The 20,549-nt window shown below is 38.2% G+C and overlaps 1 protein-coding gene and 1 long non-coding RNA gene across 3 annotated transcripts in view; both read left to right on the top strand.

The window, feature by feature from the left end:
- The first annotated feature begins 1,724 nt into the window (after window positions 1-1,724).
- LOC131977454 (uncharacterized) lies at window positions 1,725-6,506 on the top strand. Its single transcript, XR_009394891.1, has 3 exons — window positions 1,725-1,773; window positions 2,209-2,262; window positions 6,307-6,506. It is a non-coding gene; the product is annotated as an uncharacterized LOC131977454 (long non-coding RNA).
- A 430-nt stretch (window positions 6,507-6,936) lies between these two features.
- Window positions 6,937-20,549, top strand: part of nfia (nuclear factor I/A) — a 245,142-nt gene continuing 231,529 nt past the window's right edge. For both annotated transcript variants that reach the window (XM_059340759.1, XM_059340760.1), the window contains exon 1: window positions 6,937-7,138. In XM_059340759.1, coding sequence (XP_059196742.1) covers window positions 7,043-7,138 — 96 coding nt within the window. In that variant the 5' untranslated portion in view covers window positions 6,937-7,042. The remainder of the gene's footprint in view (window positions 7,139-20,549) is intronic.

Here is a 20,549-nt window from a genome sequence, read left to right on the forward strand (position 1 = left end):
AATCAGAGACAAAATGCAGACAAATATATCAACACGTTTTTATTTTCACCATTTCACATGTAAAAATTGTGCAGATGGTATTTAAAAACATGTAGACACCCTGTAGAACAAACTCGTGTCAATACATTTAAATTTAAATAATCTTTATCATCTTTTTGTTTCCTTCTTGCAGCAGGAACACACTCGGTGTAACAGTGTGACAGCAGGACGAGCCGGCTGCAGCTGGGAGCAGGTGAGTACGGAGCTTTAGTAGAATCAGACAGATACAAGATGAAAAAAAGCAGAAACATCTGTCCTGATTTCTGTCAACATGCTCCTCAATTTAAAAAATAATGTCTAAAAGCCCAGAAACACAACACTGCCTCCTACTGGGAGCTGAGGGAATGACCAGCAGCTGCTGTGTTCAGGTCTTATCTGCAGCAGCAGCACACGACCTCAGTTAGTGTTTAAAAACACATCTGGTGATTTATTTTATTCATAAAGTGACTAAACAATGAAAGGTAAGTCACCCTTTGTTTATAAAAATAAATACAACATTAAATGAGTGACTGATGACACAATAAAATCTTCAATGGAGCGGCACAAAAACACACATCAGTATCTCATTTTTTAAGCTTTTATTTATTTTGTAAATGCATAAACGTAAAGTACATGAAGGTAAAACTGGCATTTTCTGTTTTAAAATGAAAGAAAAACATTATTGAATACACTCGCTTGCTATTGTTGCATTAAATCTGAAAGTATACGTATGCTGTTCAAATTTGCACATGCTGAAAAATCTGCAATAAATAAAAAAAAGTTGCATGACCGTTTGGGGACTGTGGTCTCTCACGTTAACATGTTTGTCCCTCAGGCTGCAAAGATAAGAAAGAAAGAACTGTAAGCAGCAGTTTGCAGCTGAAGTGTTCAGGCCACCGTATACAGAGAGGAAACATTTAGCTGCTCAAAGTGAATATTGAGTTTAGATTCATTAGGAAGACAAACACTAATACTGTGGTCATTTTCTGCTATGTTAATAATTTTTTCAAGACTTCATAAGCAGATGGTTCAGTGTTTTCTGTCTTTTCTGACAATTGAGAGGCGGAAAACGGGTACGGTTAGCTACAGAATTTACTACCGGAATAATTTGAAGAATGAGTTTAAGACTCGGAACATTTTCGTGAACAGCCTCTAAAGTCAGAACAATTTGGAAAATCTGAGTCGAAGTTCACAGAAACATGGAGGACAAAGGAAAATGCTGCGTTGATGGTAAGAACTTTTTGTTTTTAATTAATTACTAATTTAATACTATATTGCATATAAATGTTTTGCTTGTATGTAATTAGTAATGTGATATTAGGTAGAAACTGTCAGTTGCTGTCCATGTAGATTAGTTAGAAAAGCTATTTATTTTTAGCATTAACCCTGACAACAAGTCAGGTAAAGCAATATATATTGTATATTAATTATAACGGTTACATTAAGGTTAGCTAGCCATTTATTATAATACTTAAGCCTTTAAGTTTTGAGTAACTAACCGTTTAGTAGTCTAGTTCAAATAGTTTAGTTAATTTATTCAGTCAGACGAACGTGAAAGAGGTTTTAAACAGTAAAGTTTTAGTGTTTGAAGCTAACTTGGTGACCGTATGACAAGATAAATATGTTGGGTTTTTTAAACTGTTAAAAAAATCTAATTTACTTCAACTCATCAGGATTTGCTCTGCTTTTGGATTCTTTGTTCACCGTGGATGTGAGAAAAATGAAGGATTTTTCAAGAATTCACAGGAACACTTGGTGAGTAATTCTACAAATGGAAATGGTAATTTTTCGGTAAAGGTCAGGAAACAGCTCATTTGTCATTTTTAATCTAAAATTAAGCAAATGTCTCATTTTAGTAGTTTAATTTTTTTTGTTTTTGTTGACTTTTAGATTATGTTAACCAATGATTTACTTTAAGTCAGCTACCACTTCAGTTAGCAGCTGAAACAGTTCAGTTTAGGTTAGCTAACGGTTAGGTTAGCTAACGGTTAAGTAGCGTAGTTAGCAGTTGCATTTATTTATTCAGTCATGAGCCTTAGAGAGTTTATGTGGAAATGTTTTAAACAGAAAGGTTTAAGCTAAAGTCCATGTGTTTGGGACACCTGGATGATGAGTTTTAAATGGATGTTTTAATGTAGTTTTACTTGTGTTTAACATTTAAGTTACTTAAAGGATTTACTCCGTTTTCAGACTCTCTGTTCACCCTGGAGATGGACTAAGGTTTCTGCAAGAACTCAACACATGGTGAGTAATTATACAAATGTTCATTTTGAGGGAGAAGCTTTTGTCTAAGGTCAGTTAACAAACAGCTCATTGGTTATTTCAGCTAACGTCTCACTATAGAAACAGCCTGTGTTAGCTTAGCTGTTAATCATGAGCTAATGAGCTAATACATTTTTTAACTTCAGCAGCACTGAACTGGTGAAAGTCAATTAAAGATCAAAAAATTATCAAATTATCCAACTTAACCTCCGACTCACTAAAAATAATTTATTTCACAATTCCTGCACAAATCACATTTATATATTTACGAGTATTCTCAGTCTGTTGACACATCCTGACTGCTCATTGTTCTGAAATCCATAGGAACAAGTTCCTTAACTCGGAAGTAAGTTAGCATGTTAGCTCCCTCGATAGCATACCGTTAGCTTCTGTCAGCTGCATGAACGCCTCAAACATCATAAAAGTGGAGTTCATCTGTGAAGATTTTCCTGCTGATCAAATCGTGTCAGCATCAGAAATTAATTCCCAACAGACCCCATGTTGCTGCTTCCGGGTTGGCCTAAAAAAATACGTCATTTGGTTTGCTCACTGTAAAGGAATATTAAGGTTTAGGTTTTAACCTGTGTTTTTTTATGCAACCGACCCTAGTCATGTGACCCAAGTAACTTCTTCACTTCCGACATTTACGTACATTTATTTATTGTTTATTGTGTCTTTTATAACGCCTTACCAGGAAGGTTTTCGCCCTTGTGGTTTTATAACATAAATCCACAAAAACTGCACTTTTTTACAGCAGTGAACCGTACGTCTTTGTATAATGACGTGTGACGCTCCGCTCTGTACCGTGAGCCGCCAAACGCTCATAGGAGTCTATGGGTGGAGCTGACAGACACTCTGTTCGGGTCTGTTCCTTCAGGTTGGAGATCTGGTTGGAAATCCGTTGGTACGATGCAAAAATATATGGGTCTCACAGCTCAATAGTCTTAAAAATACACAATGGATTTAAGTGACTGCTGATATGTTACCACACTGTGGTTAAGAAATGTTTAGGTTTAGGTGAACTTGGTCAGGGTTGGAGAAAGATCACTTCTTCTGACTTTTGGGCCGTCGGACCAACGGTCCCAACAATGGCAGATCATCGTGATATTTTGCCTGGTGATATTATATCCATTCATGGCCGCCAAATGCCGGTATTTAGTTTTCCGTAGGATGTAGCATGCTCACTTTTAGGAATATCCTGGAGATACTGGTATCATATGAAAATAGAATATATAAGGAATCTAAGGGCACCATACATCAGGATATTCCGTTAGGAAGTTTTTGAAATAACGCAGCAAAGTTAGGATGGTTTTAACGACACACTAAAGACGCTGGAACCAACCAGGTATGTGACTCCATCGCTTTGAGGAAAGTTTGAGAAAATGCGCCAAGTGTTTGACTCTCATTGTGGAGAATTAAAAAGTGTTTTATAGAGACTTTTAATAGTTTTTTTCTCTTACTGGACAAAAAAATTCTTGCTTGAATTTAATTTTGTGGACACAGAATTAAATTTAACAGTTAAATCGCAATATATTGTATCGCAGAATGCTGAAAAATCGCAATAATATCGTATCATGACGCAAGTGTCCAGATAAAATCGTATCTTGGGGCCGATACGCTGATTCCCACCTCCTATAATTCATAGTTATTTAACTGCTGTTGGTGTTAAAGAAACAAACATTTATTTATAAATGCTATATTTAATGGAAACGGACACTTCTTCGCCAGCTGTAATCTTTAAATCATCCGGTTTTCAGCCATTATTTCCTTCCCGGAGGTGACACTTACTGAAGTCTCGTTGAACTCTGAAGCACCTCTCCTTGTCCGGCATCTCTGCTGCTGGTTGGAAAACAATAGCTGAGGCTGATCACGTGTAGACAGCCTCCTCCTCCTCCTCCTCCTCACCTCCTGGCCCGGTGTACCTTACCCCCCAACAACCCCAACGTCCCTCAGTATCTCCGGCTGAATCGCATTCCTGCGTTTGGCCGCCACAATGGGAGAACTGTTTGATGGCGGCTCTGCTCTGGTTCAGGTATTCCCCCTCTGATTAGGAACCTGAGCTTCACAGACCCCCCGCGCCTCCTCCCAGCCCTTTATTACTCCCTCACCTCCTCCTCCAACCCCGAACCTCAGCACAAACACACAGTGAAATGATGTTACAGGTTGGAGGACATGTTTGGTGTTTGTCGTTGCTGCTGCTATCTGGAACGAAACAGAAACACTTTAAAATGCTGACAAGCTTCTGTTTGGATGACAACTTGAACCACAGATTATTGTTATGACAGCTAAATAAAACATCTGTGGTCATACATCTGCTTCTGCACCAACCGTTTTTAAATTGGTCCTCACTTAAATCAGCATTTCACCATCATTTTAACAAAAATATATACAGAACAGAATGTTTCTACAACGTTTTAGGATAATTTAACCCATTTATAGCCCATAAATAAGAGATGGGGATTCTGCTGTTTGGTGAAAAAACTGAAAAAAGTTGGATTTTGTTCACAAGTTTTTACTGGATGCTGTAGACGCATTATTATAACTATAAACTCTGCAGTTTACTCTTTAAATTATCACCTTGTAATGGTAATTTTGGAAAAACATTTTTTCCCCCCACACTTGACTTTCTTATAGTCCTGAAACCACTAAAACATAAAACCCAATATATATATTTATATTATTTATACTTACATTTTCTAGCTCTTGTACTCATTATTTTACACATTTCCTCATTACGCACAGTAATGCGACATGAGTTCGTAAAAATTAAACAGGGGGGTTAAACAGTTTAACACATAAATAAATAAATAATTAAAAAATGCCCAAATTTAAATGTTGAAATAATTTAAAAAAATTAATTAGACTCTCAGGGAGCAGAAATGTTTTGCAACTAACTGCATTTACTCAAGTAGATACAGAAGTACAGTTTTATTTACTCATATTCAGTATTTATGTTTCTGCTACTTTATACTTTTAAGGAGGAAATATCCGGTAACACTTTCCAGAAAAAGGAATATAAGACTAAAAGTTCTGACATTATTGTTATTATTTTATAATTAATAATTTACTAATTCTTGACAGATCATTTAAGAACCACTTTTGTGTTGCCTTGTAGCTTCATCTTTATTTTTTATAGGTTTGTGAAATATTACTTTGATGCACTTAGAGTTTGGAAAGATGTGGCAGAAGATTGTGATTGATATTTTGAAATTATTTGTGAGATTTAGACAAATTGACCTGAGACCATGGTTACTTAATGTATAGAGTATTAAAAAACCATCTATAATATAATAACAACTGGGGAAAAATGGCGTCCAACTGTAATTAAATGCAACTGGAAAATATATTTTTTTTAAAAAGGCACTAAATATTCTGCTTATCTGACTCTAATAAGTAAATAAATGAAACCACTGACAGACGTTTTAAACAGCTATTTTCTCTATTAATGACTTAAAACTGACCCATGAAGTATTATTATTAATTATTTATTAACATGAATAAACTCTTATCATAAAGAGCTTCTGAATATTGTATATTTTCTCCATTACATTCACACTTTACTGTGTGACTACCGGACAGTTTATAAGCGAATTTCTCCAACTAACAAACATATATACAGAACACAATAATTAATTCCATTTATACCCCATAAGTAAGAAATGGGACTCTATTATTTGGTGAAAAAGCTGAAAAAAGTTTCACATTTTAAGTTTTTACTGGACCCTATAGATGCATAATTCTATATATATTAACTATAAACATTTTTATAATATATTATAATTATACAACAGTATCAGGAGACTTTTTTCTACCTTGTGGGAACTTTTATTTACTTGTTTGTACTTTTTTACTCATGCAGAAGTATTTTTTGCCACTTCTTCCAAACTGTTAGAGAAGTTTAAAAAGTAGACTTACTGACGGAGACGTGTTTGGTGTTTTTTCGCCGGATGGACGGACGGCATGGAGCGTGATAGTCTCTCTCTCTCTCTCTCTTTTTGTTCCTGTCTCTCTCTCCGGCTTCCACAGGATCCGTCGGTCTGGTGGTATTTATGCCAAAACACACGAGTTTTCTGCTGAAGGAGGGATGGAGGGAGAAAGAAAGAAAGAACGGGGGGAGGAAAGGATGGAAACCCAAAACAAAACATGGCATGATAGTGTGTAAGCAGTTCCATGTGTCCGGAGGACTGATGGACCCTCTCTCTCTCTCTCTCTCTCTCTCTCTCTCTCTCTCTCTCTCTCTCTCTCTCTCTCTCTCTCTCTCTCTCTCTCTCTCTCTCTCTCTCTCTCTCTACCTGCCTCCGTCCCGTTAAAGTGACCATAAAGAAGCAGAAGAAGTTGTTTGGAGTCACTTCGCCCCGGCTGCCTCCTCTTCTTCTTCTTCTTCTTCTTCTTTTTTACCTCCTGGTGATGATGATGAAGAAGCCCTAATTATACCCGAGGAGGAACAAAAAAAAAAAAAAAAAAAGAGCGGAGAAGCGACCCGAGGCGTACGGCGATGCGGAAAAAAGGCTCATCATTCTGCTCGGCTGTGTGTGTGTGTGTGTGTGAGGGGGGTGTGTGTTGTGTGAGCAGATGACTGCCGCTCACCTTGCCACGGGGTCTGCATGAGATTGGTTCATTGTCAAGGAGGTTTTTTTTTTTTTTTTTTTTTTTTTTACCCATGATTCCATATGGTATGGAGCGGGCTACATGTTGCCCAACATGCCAGTGCAAATGTTTTCTCAATTAGGTGTCTTATCTCCGGTGAGCGCTCCCGCATCAGATGAAGCTTGCTGACAGCGTAATGGCAGGGAAAACCTCGGAAGGCTCCATCAAATGGCAGCTCTGCTACGACATCTCAGCCAGGACCTGGTGGATGGTAAGTTGGCACAACATTTTCTTTTTTTTTTTTTTTTTTTGTCCTCTTCTTCTTTCTTCTCCTTCCTCCCTTTTTCTTCAAACCAAAAAGAGAAGCATTCCCTCCTCCTCTTCTTCTTCCTTCTTCTTCTTTCGGAGCAGCTTTGTGTTTTATTTCCAAAAGAGAAAAAAAAAAAAGCTCCTGGATTTGTGACCCGCTCGGACTGTTTGTTGTGTTTATCTGTCGGCGTCCCGTCTCCTCGCTGTGCGCCCCCGTCCCGTCCCGTCCCGTTTAGCGGACGGGTGCCAGCTCACGTCTGCAGCGGCGGCCGGGGGTTAGCGGCAACCCCCCGCCTGTCATCCTCCCTGCTCTTCTTCAGTCTAATTAAAAGGAAAACTTCTCCGGACTTCTTCCGGAGCTCTGACTCGTCTCTCTGCTGCCGTTGCCGCTGTGGCAATTACAGCCCCGCACCGGGGAGCTAACACCCCCCCGCCTCCTTCACTCTCACACCCCGCCGCCGCGGTTGGTGTCCCGGGACGCGCCGGGGCTCCGGCCGAGGCGCGGGGGCCACATTCAGCAGCTTGTCGTGGTCAGCGAGGCCAGCCGACCTTTGACACCTCCCCGTCGCTGCTGGAGTGGAGAGAGTGGAGAGAGAGGGGTCGGAGCGGGGAGAAGCTGGCAGACAGACGGGGGGTTGAGGGGCAGTTTGGTGACTCCGCTGAGAGGCGAGGAGGGGGTCGGGGGTCGGTCGGGGGAGTTTTTGATGCCTCACAATAGTCTTTTGTGGCCGGCTCGTTCCAAATGAGCCAGAGAGATGAAAGAGCTCCCAGAGCAGAGGGTTCGTTAGAGGACAGCTCATTATTACTGTCAGCGTTACATTTAACACTTTATTACCACCATCCGCCACCGCCACCAGTTAGTGGACCCCGGACGCCGTAGGTTCCTCTGCTGCTGCTGCTGCAGCCGCAACAAACACACACAAAGGCGGCTTTATCCTCTCCGTAACAGGACCGTGAACTTTGTGAATTCCTCTCGGTCAAACCAAAACCACCAGCCCCCCCGTCCCCTAAACACACACACACACACACACACACACACACACACACACACACTTCCACCGTGCAGCCCAGCAGCAGCAGCAGCAGCAGCAGGACGGCGGCCGGCAGCCCGTGGTTGTTGATGGGTGGTTATTTTACTCTGCTCAGGGTCCGAGCGATGAGTGTGTGTGTGTGTGTGGAGGCTCGGTTGGTGGGTGGGAGAGTTTTGTTCCCGTGTGTGTGCCGGCCAGCTCGGCTGGAGCAGAATTTTATTTTGAAAATGATCAGTTTGTTTTGTTTGGGGATTTTAATTGCCTTAAAAACGTCTTTTTTTTTTTTTTATAAAGGAAGTTTGGCGAACAAGCATTTATTTGCACTCTGATAAAATCTGCAGTTTGAGGCAGAAAATTTAATTATTATTTTTATTTCTGTTGCTCTGTTTGTTGGTGAAAAGATGTTTCGGTTGATTAAAATTTGACAGTGATGTGAGTTTTGTTTTGATGAATTTCAGCCATAAAATAATTATAATTTCAGTTGTTTTCTCTCTGAATTGTTGTTAACATCATTTAGTTTAATAATATAATATTATAATAAAGTTTCTCAACGGGATGTAAATCTAATGGAGCTGCAGCAGCAGGAACCAGATTCTGTCTGCAGCATTTCACCTTAAAAACCATATTTTATTTTTTATTTTAACGTCATATTAAATACACGACAATTCATTCATTCATTCATTCATACGGTTTGTGTTCAAAGGTTTTTCTTGTCATATATTTGTAAAATATGAATTATAAATTCAGGCTGTCGGTTAAACAATCTGAATTTTATTGTTTCGGTTATTTGCTCCTATCAAAAAATGAGACTTTCATAATTAATTTTAAATATTCTGCTGCACCAAATGACTCTAATATACATCTAAAAAATATACAATCAGATTAGGATAATATGAAACAGTAAAATTCATATTTATTTCTGGTTGTAAAATATTGATTTCCTTTTTCTGTCATAATATTGAAATTAATTACTTAGTTTAATTTAAAGTATAGGACAATCTGAATCTAATCAGGGTTCTGTGCTGTAAAATTCTCTCAAACTAAATAAAAAAATCTAAATTCTCTCCTTTAAAAATCATTTCAGTGTATAAATGGGCGCTGATGTTTCATTGAGACGTCAGAGCTGCTGTCTAACGATCGTAGCGGTTAATTAGTCGACATAAATCCGTCCGGACTGAAGCAGAGAAAAGGGTGAAAGTGGCTGAAAGCACAAAGAGGATTATCTGCTTAAAAATCTGAAAAGCAGCTGTGATGATTTCTGTCGGGTCGATTCAGGGAAACGGATCCGTTTTTCATTTAGTCTTCTTTAATCTCAATTCAAAAAATTTAATTCCACCAAAAAAACGGCTGTTTTATGATTTAATTTGTTGTCCTCAGTTGATTTATTAATATCAGTGTTACGGGTTGAATTAAGGGAAGCAGGTTTGTCATTCAGACTCATAGATTTATAGCTAAAAAAATACTATAACTGCCCAAACATAATTAAAAATATAATAAAATGCATGATGTATATAATTCTGCAGTATGTCCGGTATTTACATTTTCAGACATTTTGCATTATAACTGCTTCAAAATTTCTCTGTTGTTTTTTTTGCACAAAAATCCCAAATTCCCTCCTAAAAGGAAAAAAAACACTTATTAATTGATGTTTTTTTGCACCCATGTGCTCCATATTTAATGTTTTATAGATAAATTTCCTCCTGAAATACAAATGTTCTTAATTTCTGCATCTCTTGTTTTTTAATCATTTGATTATCCGTCTGTTGTGTTCACATCAGTCCGGTTTAATCCGTCGTTCTGCAGCTGCACATCCAGCAGCAGAATATTAAAATAAACACGTGAATAATCTCTGTTGAGTCTCTGCCAGTTTGTATATGTTCCCTCTGATATTTCCAGTCTTACAGTAAGAAACGTGGCTGTGAACGCCGTTTGCACGCCGTCGACTCGTCTGCAGCTGAACTACAGTAAACACACTCCAGTGTAATCAGATCTTATTAATATTAACATTTAATGCTGCAGTGTGAAGTCACAGAGACACGGAGACAGTAAACAACTAGAGAGGAAGGAAAATATTATAATAACTCACAGCAGGTCATATAATTCTATTTATCTAATATGTTTTTAAAGAAAGAAATGTATAAAATCAGGTTTTAATCTCACCAGAAGTGGTGTGTAATTAATTTGAAGCTCCTATGTGACAAAAAGAATAAAAAATCTGCTGAAAATCAAATTAAATAGAAACTTGAAGACTCTTAATTTGAAAAGATTGAGACAATAAACTAGAAAAATCTGCTGATTTTTAGAGATAAAATAACAACCCTGGAGCTGGTGAGCGTGGCGACTATTTATTACTGTGTGTGTGTGTGTGTGTGTGTGTGTGTGTGTTGCATTTGTGCACCACAGGGGTTAATGGGATTTCTGAGGCACTACAAGTGACGGCCCCGTAATCCATTTGTCAGTGAGCGGACCCCCCCTTAATACACACACACACACACACACTCCCCTGTTGTTATATATAGTCCGGTGTGTGTGTGTGTGTGTGTGTGATGTTATCTTGGACTTGTTGATCGGTGAATTGTTTGTCATTTTGTGTAATTTTTGATCGTTGTAATTTGCTCATATTGCACGAAATTTTTCTTATTTTACCATTTGTGTGTATATATATATATATATATATATATAAATATATAGATATTTTAAATTAGACCTGTATCTCTCCTTTCTGCTGTGGTGGAATATAACTGAGAAAATGTACTTGTTTACGGAGTATTTACATTTTTTTACATCTATATTTCTGCTCCACTCAATCTTAGAGACAGATATTATATTATGTTTTATACTACATTAATCTTACATCTTTAGTTACTTTACAAAATAAGATTTTAAAACATGATGAATTCATAAAACATAATGCATCATACTTTGTATGTAAAAATATGTTAAACTTGCCAACAGCGTGTTGAATAGATTATATCAGCTCCACCATGAGAACCTGCAACAATCAAATTATAATTACACATACACGAATCAGTTATAATAATAATAATAATGGTAATAAACAAGCTTTGTGTACTGTTACTGTTGATACTTTAAGTTCATTTTGCTGATAATATTTGCATACTTCATATTTTCAATGCAATAGGCTTTAACTTGTCGTGTTCCAGTATTCATACTTTTATTTTAATAAATATTCTGAAATCCTCCAGTACTTCCTCTCTATTCGGTCTAAATGTTATATTTTAAATTCCCCAAGAGTTTATATAATGTTGGAGGTTTATCTCACATCTATCAGGTGTATTTATTATTAATGATTAAATTAAAGACAAACAGATATTAAACATTAAATATGACTTTGTTGATGACGTCTTCCTTCTCACATCATCGTCTTTATTCTGTTAAACAGCGGGTGTGTTTCTGACGTTTTATCTGACGAAAAGAGAAGAAGAACAAAGTGTTTTTACGCTGCATTCAGATGCAGCTTGTCATGAAGAGAATTTAGAAGTGCATGTGTGAAGCAAGTGTTATCCATCTCAAATTTAAAGCGTCGAGCATTCAGACTTTTTGTGTCAGTAAATGCTGAGAGAATAAACTGCAGCTGCTCAGGACCAGAGACGTCCTCGTGTCTCTGCAGACAGAATATATTCATTTAGTGACTTTATATCAGGCATCAACCTCTCGTTAACACACTTCTATGAGCTTCAGGTTGGTTTAGTTCGCTGAGCGTCAGCCGGAGCAGCCGCTGCAGACAGCTGCTGGATTAAAACCATCAAATCTGATGCACGACACGAGAAAAACCATCTAAAATAAACCTGGGGATAGAGAGAGGGAGGGAGGGATGGAGGGATGATGGATGGATGGAGAGATTGATGAAAGGATGGATAGATGGATGGGGATGGATGTTTGGAGGGATGGATGAATGGTTGAAGGGATGGATGGATGGATGGATGGATGAATGGTTGAAGGTATGGATGGATGGATGAATGAATGGTTGAAGGGATGGATGGATGGATGAATGGTTGAAGGGATGGATGGATGAGGGATGGATAGGTGGAGGGATGGATGGATGGTTGAAGGGATGGATGGATGGTTGAAGGGATAGATGAATGGTGGATGGATGGTTGAAGGGATGGATGATAGGTGGAGGGATGGATGTTTGGAGGGATGGATGGATGGATGGTTGAAGGGATGGATGGCTGGGTGAATGGTTGAAGGGATGGATGGATGGATGGATGAATGGATGAGGGATGGATGAATGGTTGAAGGGATGGATGGATGGTTGAGGGATGGATGATGGATAGGTGGAGGGATGGATGGATGGATGGTTGATTGATGGATGGATGGATGGATGGATGAGGGATGGATGGATGGATAGGTGGAGGGATGGATGGATGATTGATGGATAGGTGGAGGGATGGATGGTTGGAGGGATGATGGGTCAGTAAAGTGTCAGACTGCTGTTCTGTACTTTTCTTTTGACCTCCATCTTTCTTCCATGTTAGCCGAGTAGTTGTAGTTGTCTTAATGTGACCACAGATAGTTTATTGTTCAGTTTGTGGACTGAAGCAGAATAATTATACCAACATCATGTAGGAGTTCAGAGACATCATCAACACACTGAGTCACATGACTAACCCTTCGTGGCTGCAGCAGCCTCTGAGTTACAGGACTGAACACTTAAAGTTGCAGACAAAGAGGTTTGTTGCAGCATATTCAGTCATTTCTCTTGTTTCTGTTTTTATTATGCTTGTTGACTCTTACACTACTTACTATCTACACTATTAGGAAAGAGTCACCTGGTGATTTAAGGTTTCACAGAGTCAAGATCAGCTGATGAATCAGCTGTTAGTAGATGCATATTTAAGTTGGTGCAGGTTGCAGCTTGAGAAAGGTTCAGATCAGGATGAAAGTTTTAGGTTTCTGCCTGAACTGAACTCCAGATATTGTTCTGTGTGCAGGACTGAACATTTAAAGTTGGAAACAAAGACGAGGTTTGTTGCAGAGTATTTGACAGTTGTTCGTGTTTGTTCTTTCTTGTATGTACGGCTCTCTTTAACTCTAATATTTCTCCTCCTTCTTTGTCTTTCTGACATTTTTCTGCTAAAGAAGCTCTCATAAGTCCTTCTTTCTCCTCCAGTTTGTCTCTGCAGGGCCGAAATGTTTTGTGAATAACTTTTATCTCCACCAGGATCTTTAGGATCTCTTTAGGCAGAAGTTCTTAGAAAACCTAATTCTAAGAACTCTCTCCATCACCAGGAGCAAGAAGCTTTATGAGCACGCCTCTGGATGTGTGTCTGCAGGTTCCAGCTCCAACAGGTTCTCATCAGGATGCATGTTTTAGGTTTGGTGCAGATAAAACCACTGATAGCTCGTGTTAAAGTTGTAATAATGAGCGTGATCCCTCCTGGTCGGCTCGGAGGCAGCAGGTCGTGGCGGGCCGGCTCTGTGTTTGTGGTCTGTGTGAGGTCCAGTTCATTAGCCAGACTCTCAGAGGAGGGTCGGGCTGCTCCCCGGAGTCTGACAGACACAGACAGGGGTTTAAAAACCCACATTAATGAGCTCAGTGGAGGGAAACTGAGAGAAACAGCAGAGGAGACGCAGACGTCAGAGGGAAGATCAGCTCAGAGACTTTAAATACTCCTCTGAGGAAAACAAGTTGTATAAACTTCAGTTTATACACCTGCAGAGCAGCTTCAGGAGGCGTTCAGGAACAGTGTGGAGCGTAGGACATCTGGGTTTTCTACTAGAGTTAAAGTGGCAGTTGTTAAGATTTCTGTCCTGCCCAAAAACAGATGTAAAATGACCAAAACAGACACAAAATGACAAATAAAGTCACAAAATGATAGAAAAAGACATAAAATGTCAAAAACGACTTAAAATTACCAACAAAAAGACACAAAATGACAAAAGACAAAGTGACAGACAAAGACACAAAAATTACAAAAAGAGACATAAAATGACAAAAAAGTCACAAAATCACAAAAGACACAAAATTACCAAAAAAGACACAAAATGCCAAAAGACCAAGTGACAGAAAAAGACACAAAAATGACAAAAAAAGACACAAAATGACATACAAAGATAAAAGGTGACAAAAAAGACACTTAATGACACAAAATGACAAAAAATACCCACAAAAAAAGACATAAAACAACGAACAATTGACTTTCACCAGGAGAACACGGTTGACCAAAAAGACACAAAGCGACCAAAAAGCAGCTTCAGGAGGCGTTCAGGAACAGTGTGGAGCGTAGGACATCTGGGTTTTCTACTAGGGTTAAAGTGTCAGTTGTTATGATTTCTGTCCTGCTTGATTTTGTAATATTATATTTACTGGTGGTGGCTGCAGGTTGTGTTTGAAGCTGCAGGGAGCAAAACAAACTAGTTGTTTCATTAAAGAAGCATAATAATAACTGGTCTTTTACTATCTGATGTTCTGCTGCACACAGTTTGAGTGTGTGAGAAGTGAAAGTAGAAGTTGCAGGTGTGCAGCCTTTAATCTCCTTATTAATAACAAATCTAGCTTCATGTTTCCTTTAGATGTTTCTCAGCTGCTGTCTCATACCAACAAACTGAGCTCAGGACCTCAGTATCAGTAATGATTGATGGTGATGTGGAGTTTAAATGGTGATGTCACACTCAGGGAGGAAGGGGAGGAGGAGGTCCAACAGATGGAGACTTTCACCAGGAGAACAGGGTTGACACAAAAGACACAAAATGGCACAAAAAATTAGCAAAAAAAAGAGAAAAAAAAAGACGTAAAATGACAAAAAAACACAAATGACCGAAAGCAAACCAAAATGACCAAAAATAGACATAAAATTACCAACAAAAAGACGTAAAATGACAGAAACAAGACACAAAATGACAAAAAAAAGACATAAAAAGGACAAGAAAAACATAATATTACCAAAATACGTAAAATGACCAAAAATAGACATAAAATAACAATCAAACACAGGACTTTCACCAGAAGAACAGGGTTGACACAAAATACACAAAATGACACAAAAAAGACAAAAAAAGACGTAAAATGACACAAATGACCGAAAGCAAACCAAAATGACCAAAAATAGACATAAAATTACCAACAAAAAGACGTAAAATGACAAAAACAAGACACAAAATGACAAAAAAAAGACATAAAAAGGACAAGAAAAACATAACATTACCAAAATACGTAAAATGACCAAAAATAGACATAAAATAACAATCAAACAGAGGACTTTCACCAGGAGAACTGGGTGAATCACGTATCTTTTCCATAATTTCCATGTCTCGCGTCGTCCTCCTAACTCCTTCTCTTCCAGCATTTCATCATTTATTTTCCTCTTTAAACTGTCTTTTAGAGCCCAACAGGAAAGTTTCTGTCCTAAACCAGCTCAGTGGTTTTCTACCTGAATCCACAGAAACTGCAGCTTTTTTACAGCAGTGAACCGTACGTGTGGCCACCAAATGCTCATAGGACTCTATGGGTGATGCTCACAGACGCTCTGTTCTGTCGTTCAGGTTGGAGGGCTGACAGTTTATTTCTGCTCCCACTCTTTGTGCTAAGAAGTTATTGCACATGCTTGAGGTGTTTTTGAAAACATTGAAGTGATGACTGATAAGAGTTATTTTTCTCCTGTCGACGCCAAAGCTGCTAGTTTTGTTTCCGGTTCACAACCTTCTTCTTCTTTTTCTCCTCCTTCACTACTGTGTTTACTGGCAGCTTACAGCAATAACTCCTGGTGAACTACGCTGCAGCAGAATTCATTTGTTCTCCATGCACACAACACATCCTGCAGAATAACATTTAAAAAGATATAAAACACATTTCCATTACTCCTGATATTGGAGAATTTTTTGCATCTTTACTGGCTTTTTCATTAAAAAAATAACCGTAATGTCAGGGAATTCTTCCCAGTGAGATTTTTCTGAAGTCTGTAGAATAACTTATAATTAATTATCAGTTCAGTGTTTATTTAGACACACTCTAATAATTATTGCACGTGATTTTGAAGACATTTTTATGAATTCTGCAGCTCTGAATCATAATTATCTGACTGGACATAATCAAGCTTTAGAGGCAGGAGGTTACAAACCTTTGTACTGTGTGTGTGTGTGTGTGTGTGTGTGTGTGTGTGTGTGTGTGTCCTGATATTTTTTCCATGAGAATATAGATAAAATGTGTCACTGCTCCTTTACTAATAAAGACGTGACCTTGCTGTTATTCATAGTTTAATCAGCTGATAGAAATGAGTCACATTCTCACACTAATTTTACCTTTTCAGCACCGCAGAGAGCACACTGAGACACAGAGTGTGTGTGTGTGTGTGTGTGTGTGTGTGTGTGAGAGGGAGTGTCATATCGTGCAGAAGATGTTTCCAATTTGCAGACGGCCATGAGCGGTAGAGATGATTAGAGAGGAGGAAATTGGGGGATTAGAATTGTCTGCTTGAACTTCCTGAGTCCACAGCATGCTCGATCGCCCATCTCTCTCTCTCTCTCTCTCTCTCTCTCTCTCTCTCTCTCTCTCTCTCTCTCTCTCTCTCTCTCTCTCTCGTCCTCCTTTCTCTCTCCTTCAATTTAATAAGTCTTTATTGGCACGAATGTTAAAAAAAAGAATATTGCCAAAGCACAAGTACAACTTTTTCCTTTTTTTATTTCGTCTATACACAATAACAGTTAGATATAAGAATCAATAGAGCAAAATAGATACATTTCATAAATATATGTGTGAGACAAATCAATGACAAATATACAATTCATTAAGTAAAAATAGTAAATAAAGACAACAACAATATATCATATATCATGTGTCAGATGACATATTGTGTAGTACACTGAAATAATAATTACAGAGCCAAAAAATCTTTTTTTTCAGTCATCTATATAAATTCTACAAAGAAATATGAATTCAGTGCTTTTACTTTGAAATATCAGTTTTTCATGTGGTGCATTACTTAGTGATTGTTTGTTATTATGTGTCTCAGTTTTGTCTGTAAATTGAATAATTCGTTCCAAGTAATATTCACTAAACCAGTTCATTGGCTTCATTAGTTGATACTTACAAGTCAAATGTAATTGAGGGACATCAGTGAATCTGCAGTTTACTTGTAATGTATTTTCATAAACAAAAAATAAGTGGTTCTATTAAATAAATATTAGTTAGAAACAGCCCGAGTAAAGATTACAAACACTTCCTGTGTGGAAAAACTGGCCGAGCTTTTTTTTAAGTAAATGTCACTCCAATTTTTTTCAGTGGAGAGTGAATATATACATATATATATATATATATATCTCTCTCTCTCTCTCTCTCTCTCTCTCTCTCTCTCTCTCTCTCTCTCTCTCTGGTCCTGGCAGTCTCTCGTCCCCCGTGGCGTGGACGTGTGAGGACACATTGCGTCCCTCCGTCTCCTGGAGAGTCTCAGGCTGTCGCCGTCCAACGGACATGACTCACTCTGCTCACCTTTACCTTTCCTCTCCTCTTTTCATCCCTTCTTTCTGTCCCTCATCGTCTCTTTCCTTTCCCTCTTCCTCCCCGTCTTTACTTTAGTCTTTCTGTTCCAAATCATTTTCTGTTTCCTCTCTTTTTCTTCCTCTTTCTCTTCATCTTTTTATATCTTTATGTTGTTTGTTGTCCCAAAGTCTTTCCTGTTCTTTTTGTCTTTATTTTGGTCTTTTGTTCCAATTCTTTCCTTTCTTTTCATCTCTTCTTCACCTTTTATCTTTAACCTTAATTTAGTCTTTTCTTTACCTTTAACGTCTTATTCCTTCCATTCCTATTGTCATCCTTTATTCTTTTCTTTCTTTCTTTCTTTCCTTCATTATATCATATATTTCTACATCTTTCTACATCCTTTGTCTTTATTTAGTCTTTCTGTTCCAAATCATTTTCTGTTTTCTTCAGTTTCTTTTCCTGTTTCCTTTCTTTTTCCCTTTCTTCATCTTTTCTTCCTTTATGATGTTTGTTTTCCCAACATCTTTCCTGTTCTTTCCATTTATATTGTAGCCTTTTGTTCTAATTCTTTCCTCTTTTCATCTCTCCTTCACCTTTTATCTTTCCTTAATCGTGTCTTTAATTTAGTCTTTTCTTCACCTTTAACATCTCTCTCCTTCCAGTCCTTTTGTCATTCTTTATTCTTTTTCTTTCCCTTCATCTTTCCTTCATCATATCTTTCTACATCTTTCCTGTCCTTTTTGTCTTCCTGTTCCGAATCTTTTTCTATATTTCCATTAGTTTTTATCTCGTTTTATCCTTCACTGAGTCTTTCGTTTTGTCTATTTACTTTACCTTTTTTTGTTTTCTCCTTTCCTTTCTTGTACTCTTGTCTGTTTTTGTATATTTTATCCTCCTCTCTCTCCCTCTCCTGTAATTTATGAAGCATTTTAATAAACCAACCACACATAAAACTGATGAAACTAAACGTCTGATGAAGCAGGAATGAGTCTCTTCTTCTCTGTGAACTCCTTGCTGCTGTGAGACGTTATTGTCCTGGTTGGACGTCAGTGTTTTGGTGTCTCTGATCCGTCCAGGTGCTCCTCTCCTCCTCTAATGCTGAACAGAGTTCTGGGCTCTCAGCTCCTTTATTCCTGCTCTCCGCTCCAATAAGTGGCTCCGGCTTGGGGCTGTAATATCCGCTGCTGCTGCTGCTGGACTTAGTGAGGGGAAAGCTGAGCCCCAGGCGGCCGCCGGGAACCGCCCCGACCTGAGCAGCAGCAGGACCTCAGAGTCCTGCTGCTTTCTCTGTCTGCAGATATCTGGTTTGTTAGTCAACTAAATAAATGGTGGGGAGGAAAATCTGAGCATTGATGCTACCAAAACTGTCCAACTGAATCCAGATCATACAGCTGCAGAACGGAGTTTAGTTTACAGGGCAGGACTCTGTGCAGATCAGTCCAGTTTTTCCACTTCAATCTGGGAAAAACCATTTCTTTATGAAGCTTTTTTGACTACTTTTTACATGCACAGAGTTACCTGGGTCTTTTTTTATCCCCCAAAAGACTAAAAAATGGGGATATCTGACCATTAATGCAACCAAAAACTGTCCAACTAAAGTCCAGAACATATAAATCATGGACAAAAACCCAACAAAGGAGCCTTAAATGACAGTTTGAGTTCATGAACCTGCATGAAGAGCCTCAGTGAAACAGTCCAGTTCACCCTGAAGCTGCAGGACGGAGTTCAGTTTACAGGTCTGGACTCTGTGCAGATCAGTCCAGTTCTTCCACTTCAACCTGGGAAAAACCATTTCTTTATGAAGCTTTTTTGACTATTTTTACATGCACAAAGTTACCTGGGTCTTTTTTTTATAGATAGATAGATAGACAGATAGATAGATAGATTACTTGTCACTGTAGTCCTGTGTTTAAGTACCATAAGATACAAGAATAAAGAATAAAATACTGAGGTAGAATAAATAAAAACAACAATAGAAAAAAACATAGAATAGACCAAGGACACTTAAGAAGTTAAAAAGAAGATCAGTTTGTAGGTAAGGTACAGTGGCAAGAGGATGGCAATTATACTGATGATATGATGGCAACAATTTCCCCCAAAAGACTGAAAAATAGGGATATCTGACCATTAATGCAACCAAAAACTGTCCAACTAAAGTCCAGAAAAGAACATGGACAAAAACCCAACAAAGGAGCCTTAAATGACAGTTTGAGTTCATGAACCTGCCTGAAGAGCCTCAGTGAAACAGTCCAGTTCACCCTGAAGCTGCTGGACTGAGTTCAGTTTGCAGATCAGGACGAGTTCTTCCACTTCAAACTGGGAAAAAGCATTTCTTTATTAAGTTTTTTGACTATTTGTACATGCACAAAGTTATCTGGGTCTTTTATCGCCATATAAGACCAAAACAATATTCCTATAAGTCATTACGTGGAAAAAAAACATTGTTATTCCACTAATAACTCTTTACTCTTTACATGCAGCCGTGCACACTTGGATTCATTTATTGCGTCAGAATTTGGACAAATGTAACATAATCAGGACTTTATGAAGCTTTTTTGACTTTTTCTACATGCACAAAGTTATCAAAGTGTAAAAAATATTCCTACAAGTCATTACATGAATAACAAACATGATTTTTCCACTAACTTACTCAGTTTTATTGCTTTGATTCACGTCAGAATTTGGATGAATGTACCTCCTGAAGCTGCTCGGGACATTTTGCTTCTTTTTCTACCTTCTTTTAAAGGTCTCTGCATGTTAGTATCCCAGTCTTTGATAATGTTTAATAGTCGGTGTGTTTCTCCTTCTTGTCTTTTGGCCTCAGTGCTGCAAACTGCTGGCTCCTTGGTTTGTGTTCAACTCAACAGATATGACCATAAAATGTTGACTTATATTAAACTCAA

The sequence above is a fragment of the Centropristis striata genome, chromosome 9, assembly GCF_030273125.1.
Source record: "Centropristis striata isolate RG_2023a ecotype Rhode Island chromosome 9, C.striata_1.0, whole genome shotgun sequence".
Lineage (NCBI taxonomy): Eukaryota > Metazoa > Chordata > Actinopteri > Perciformes > Serranidae > Centropristis > Centropristis striata.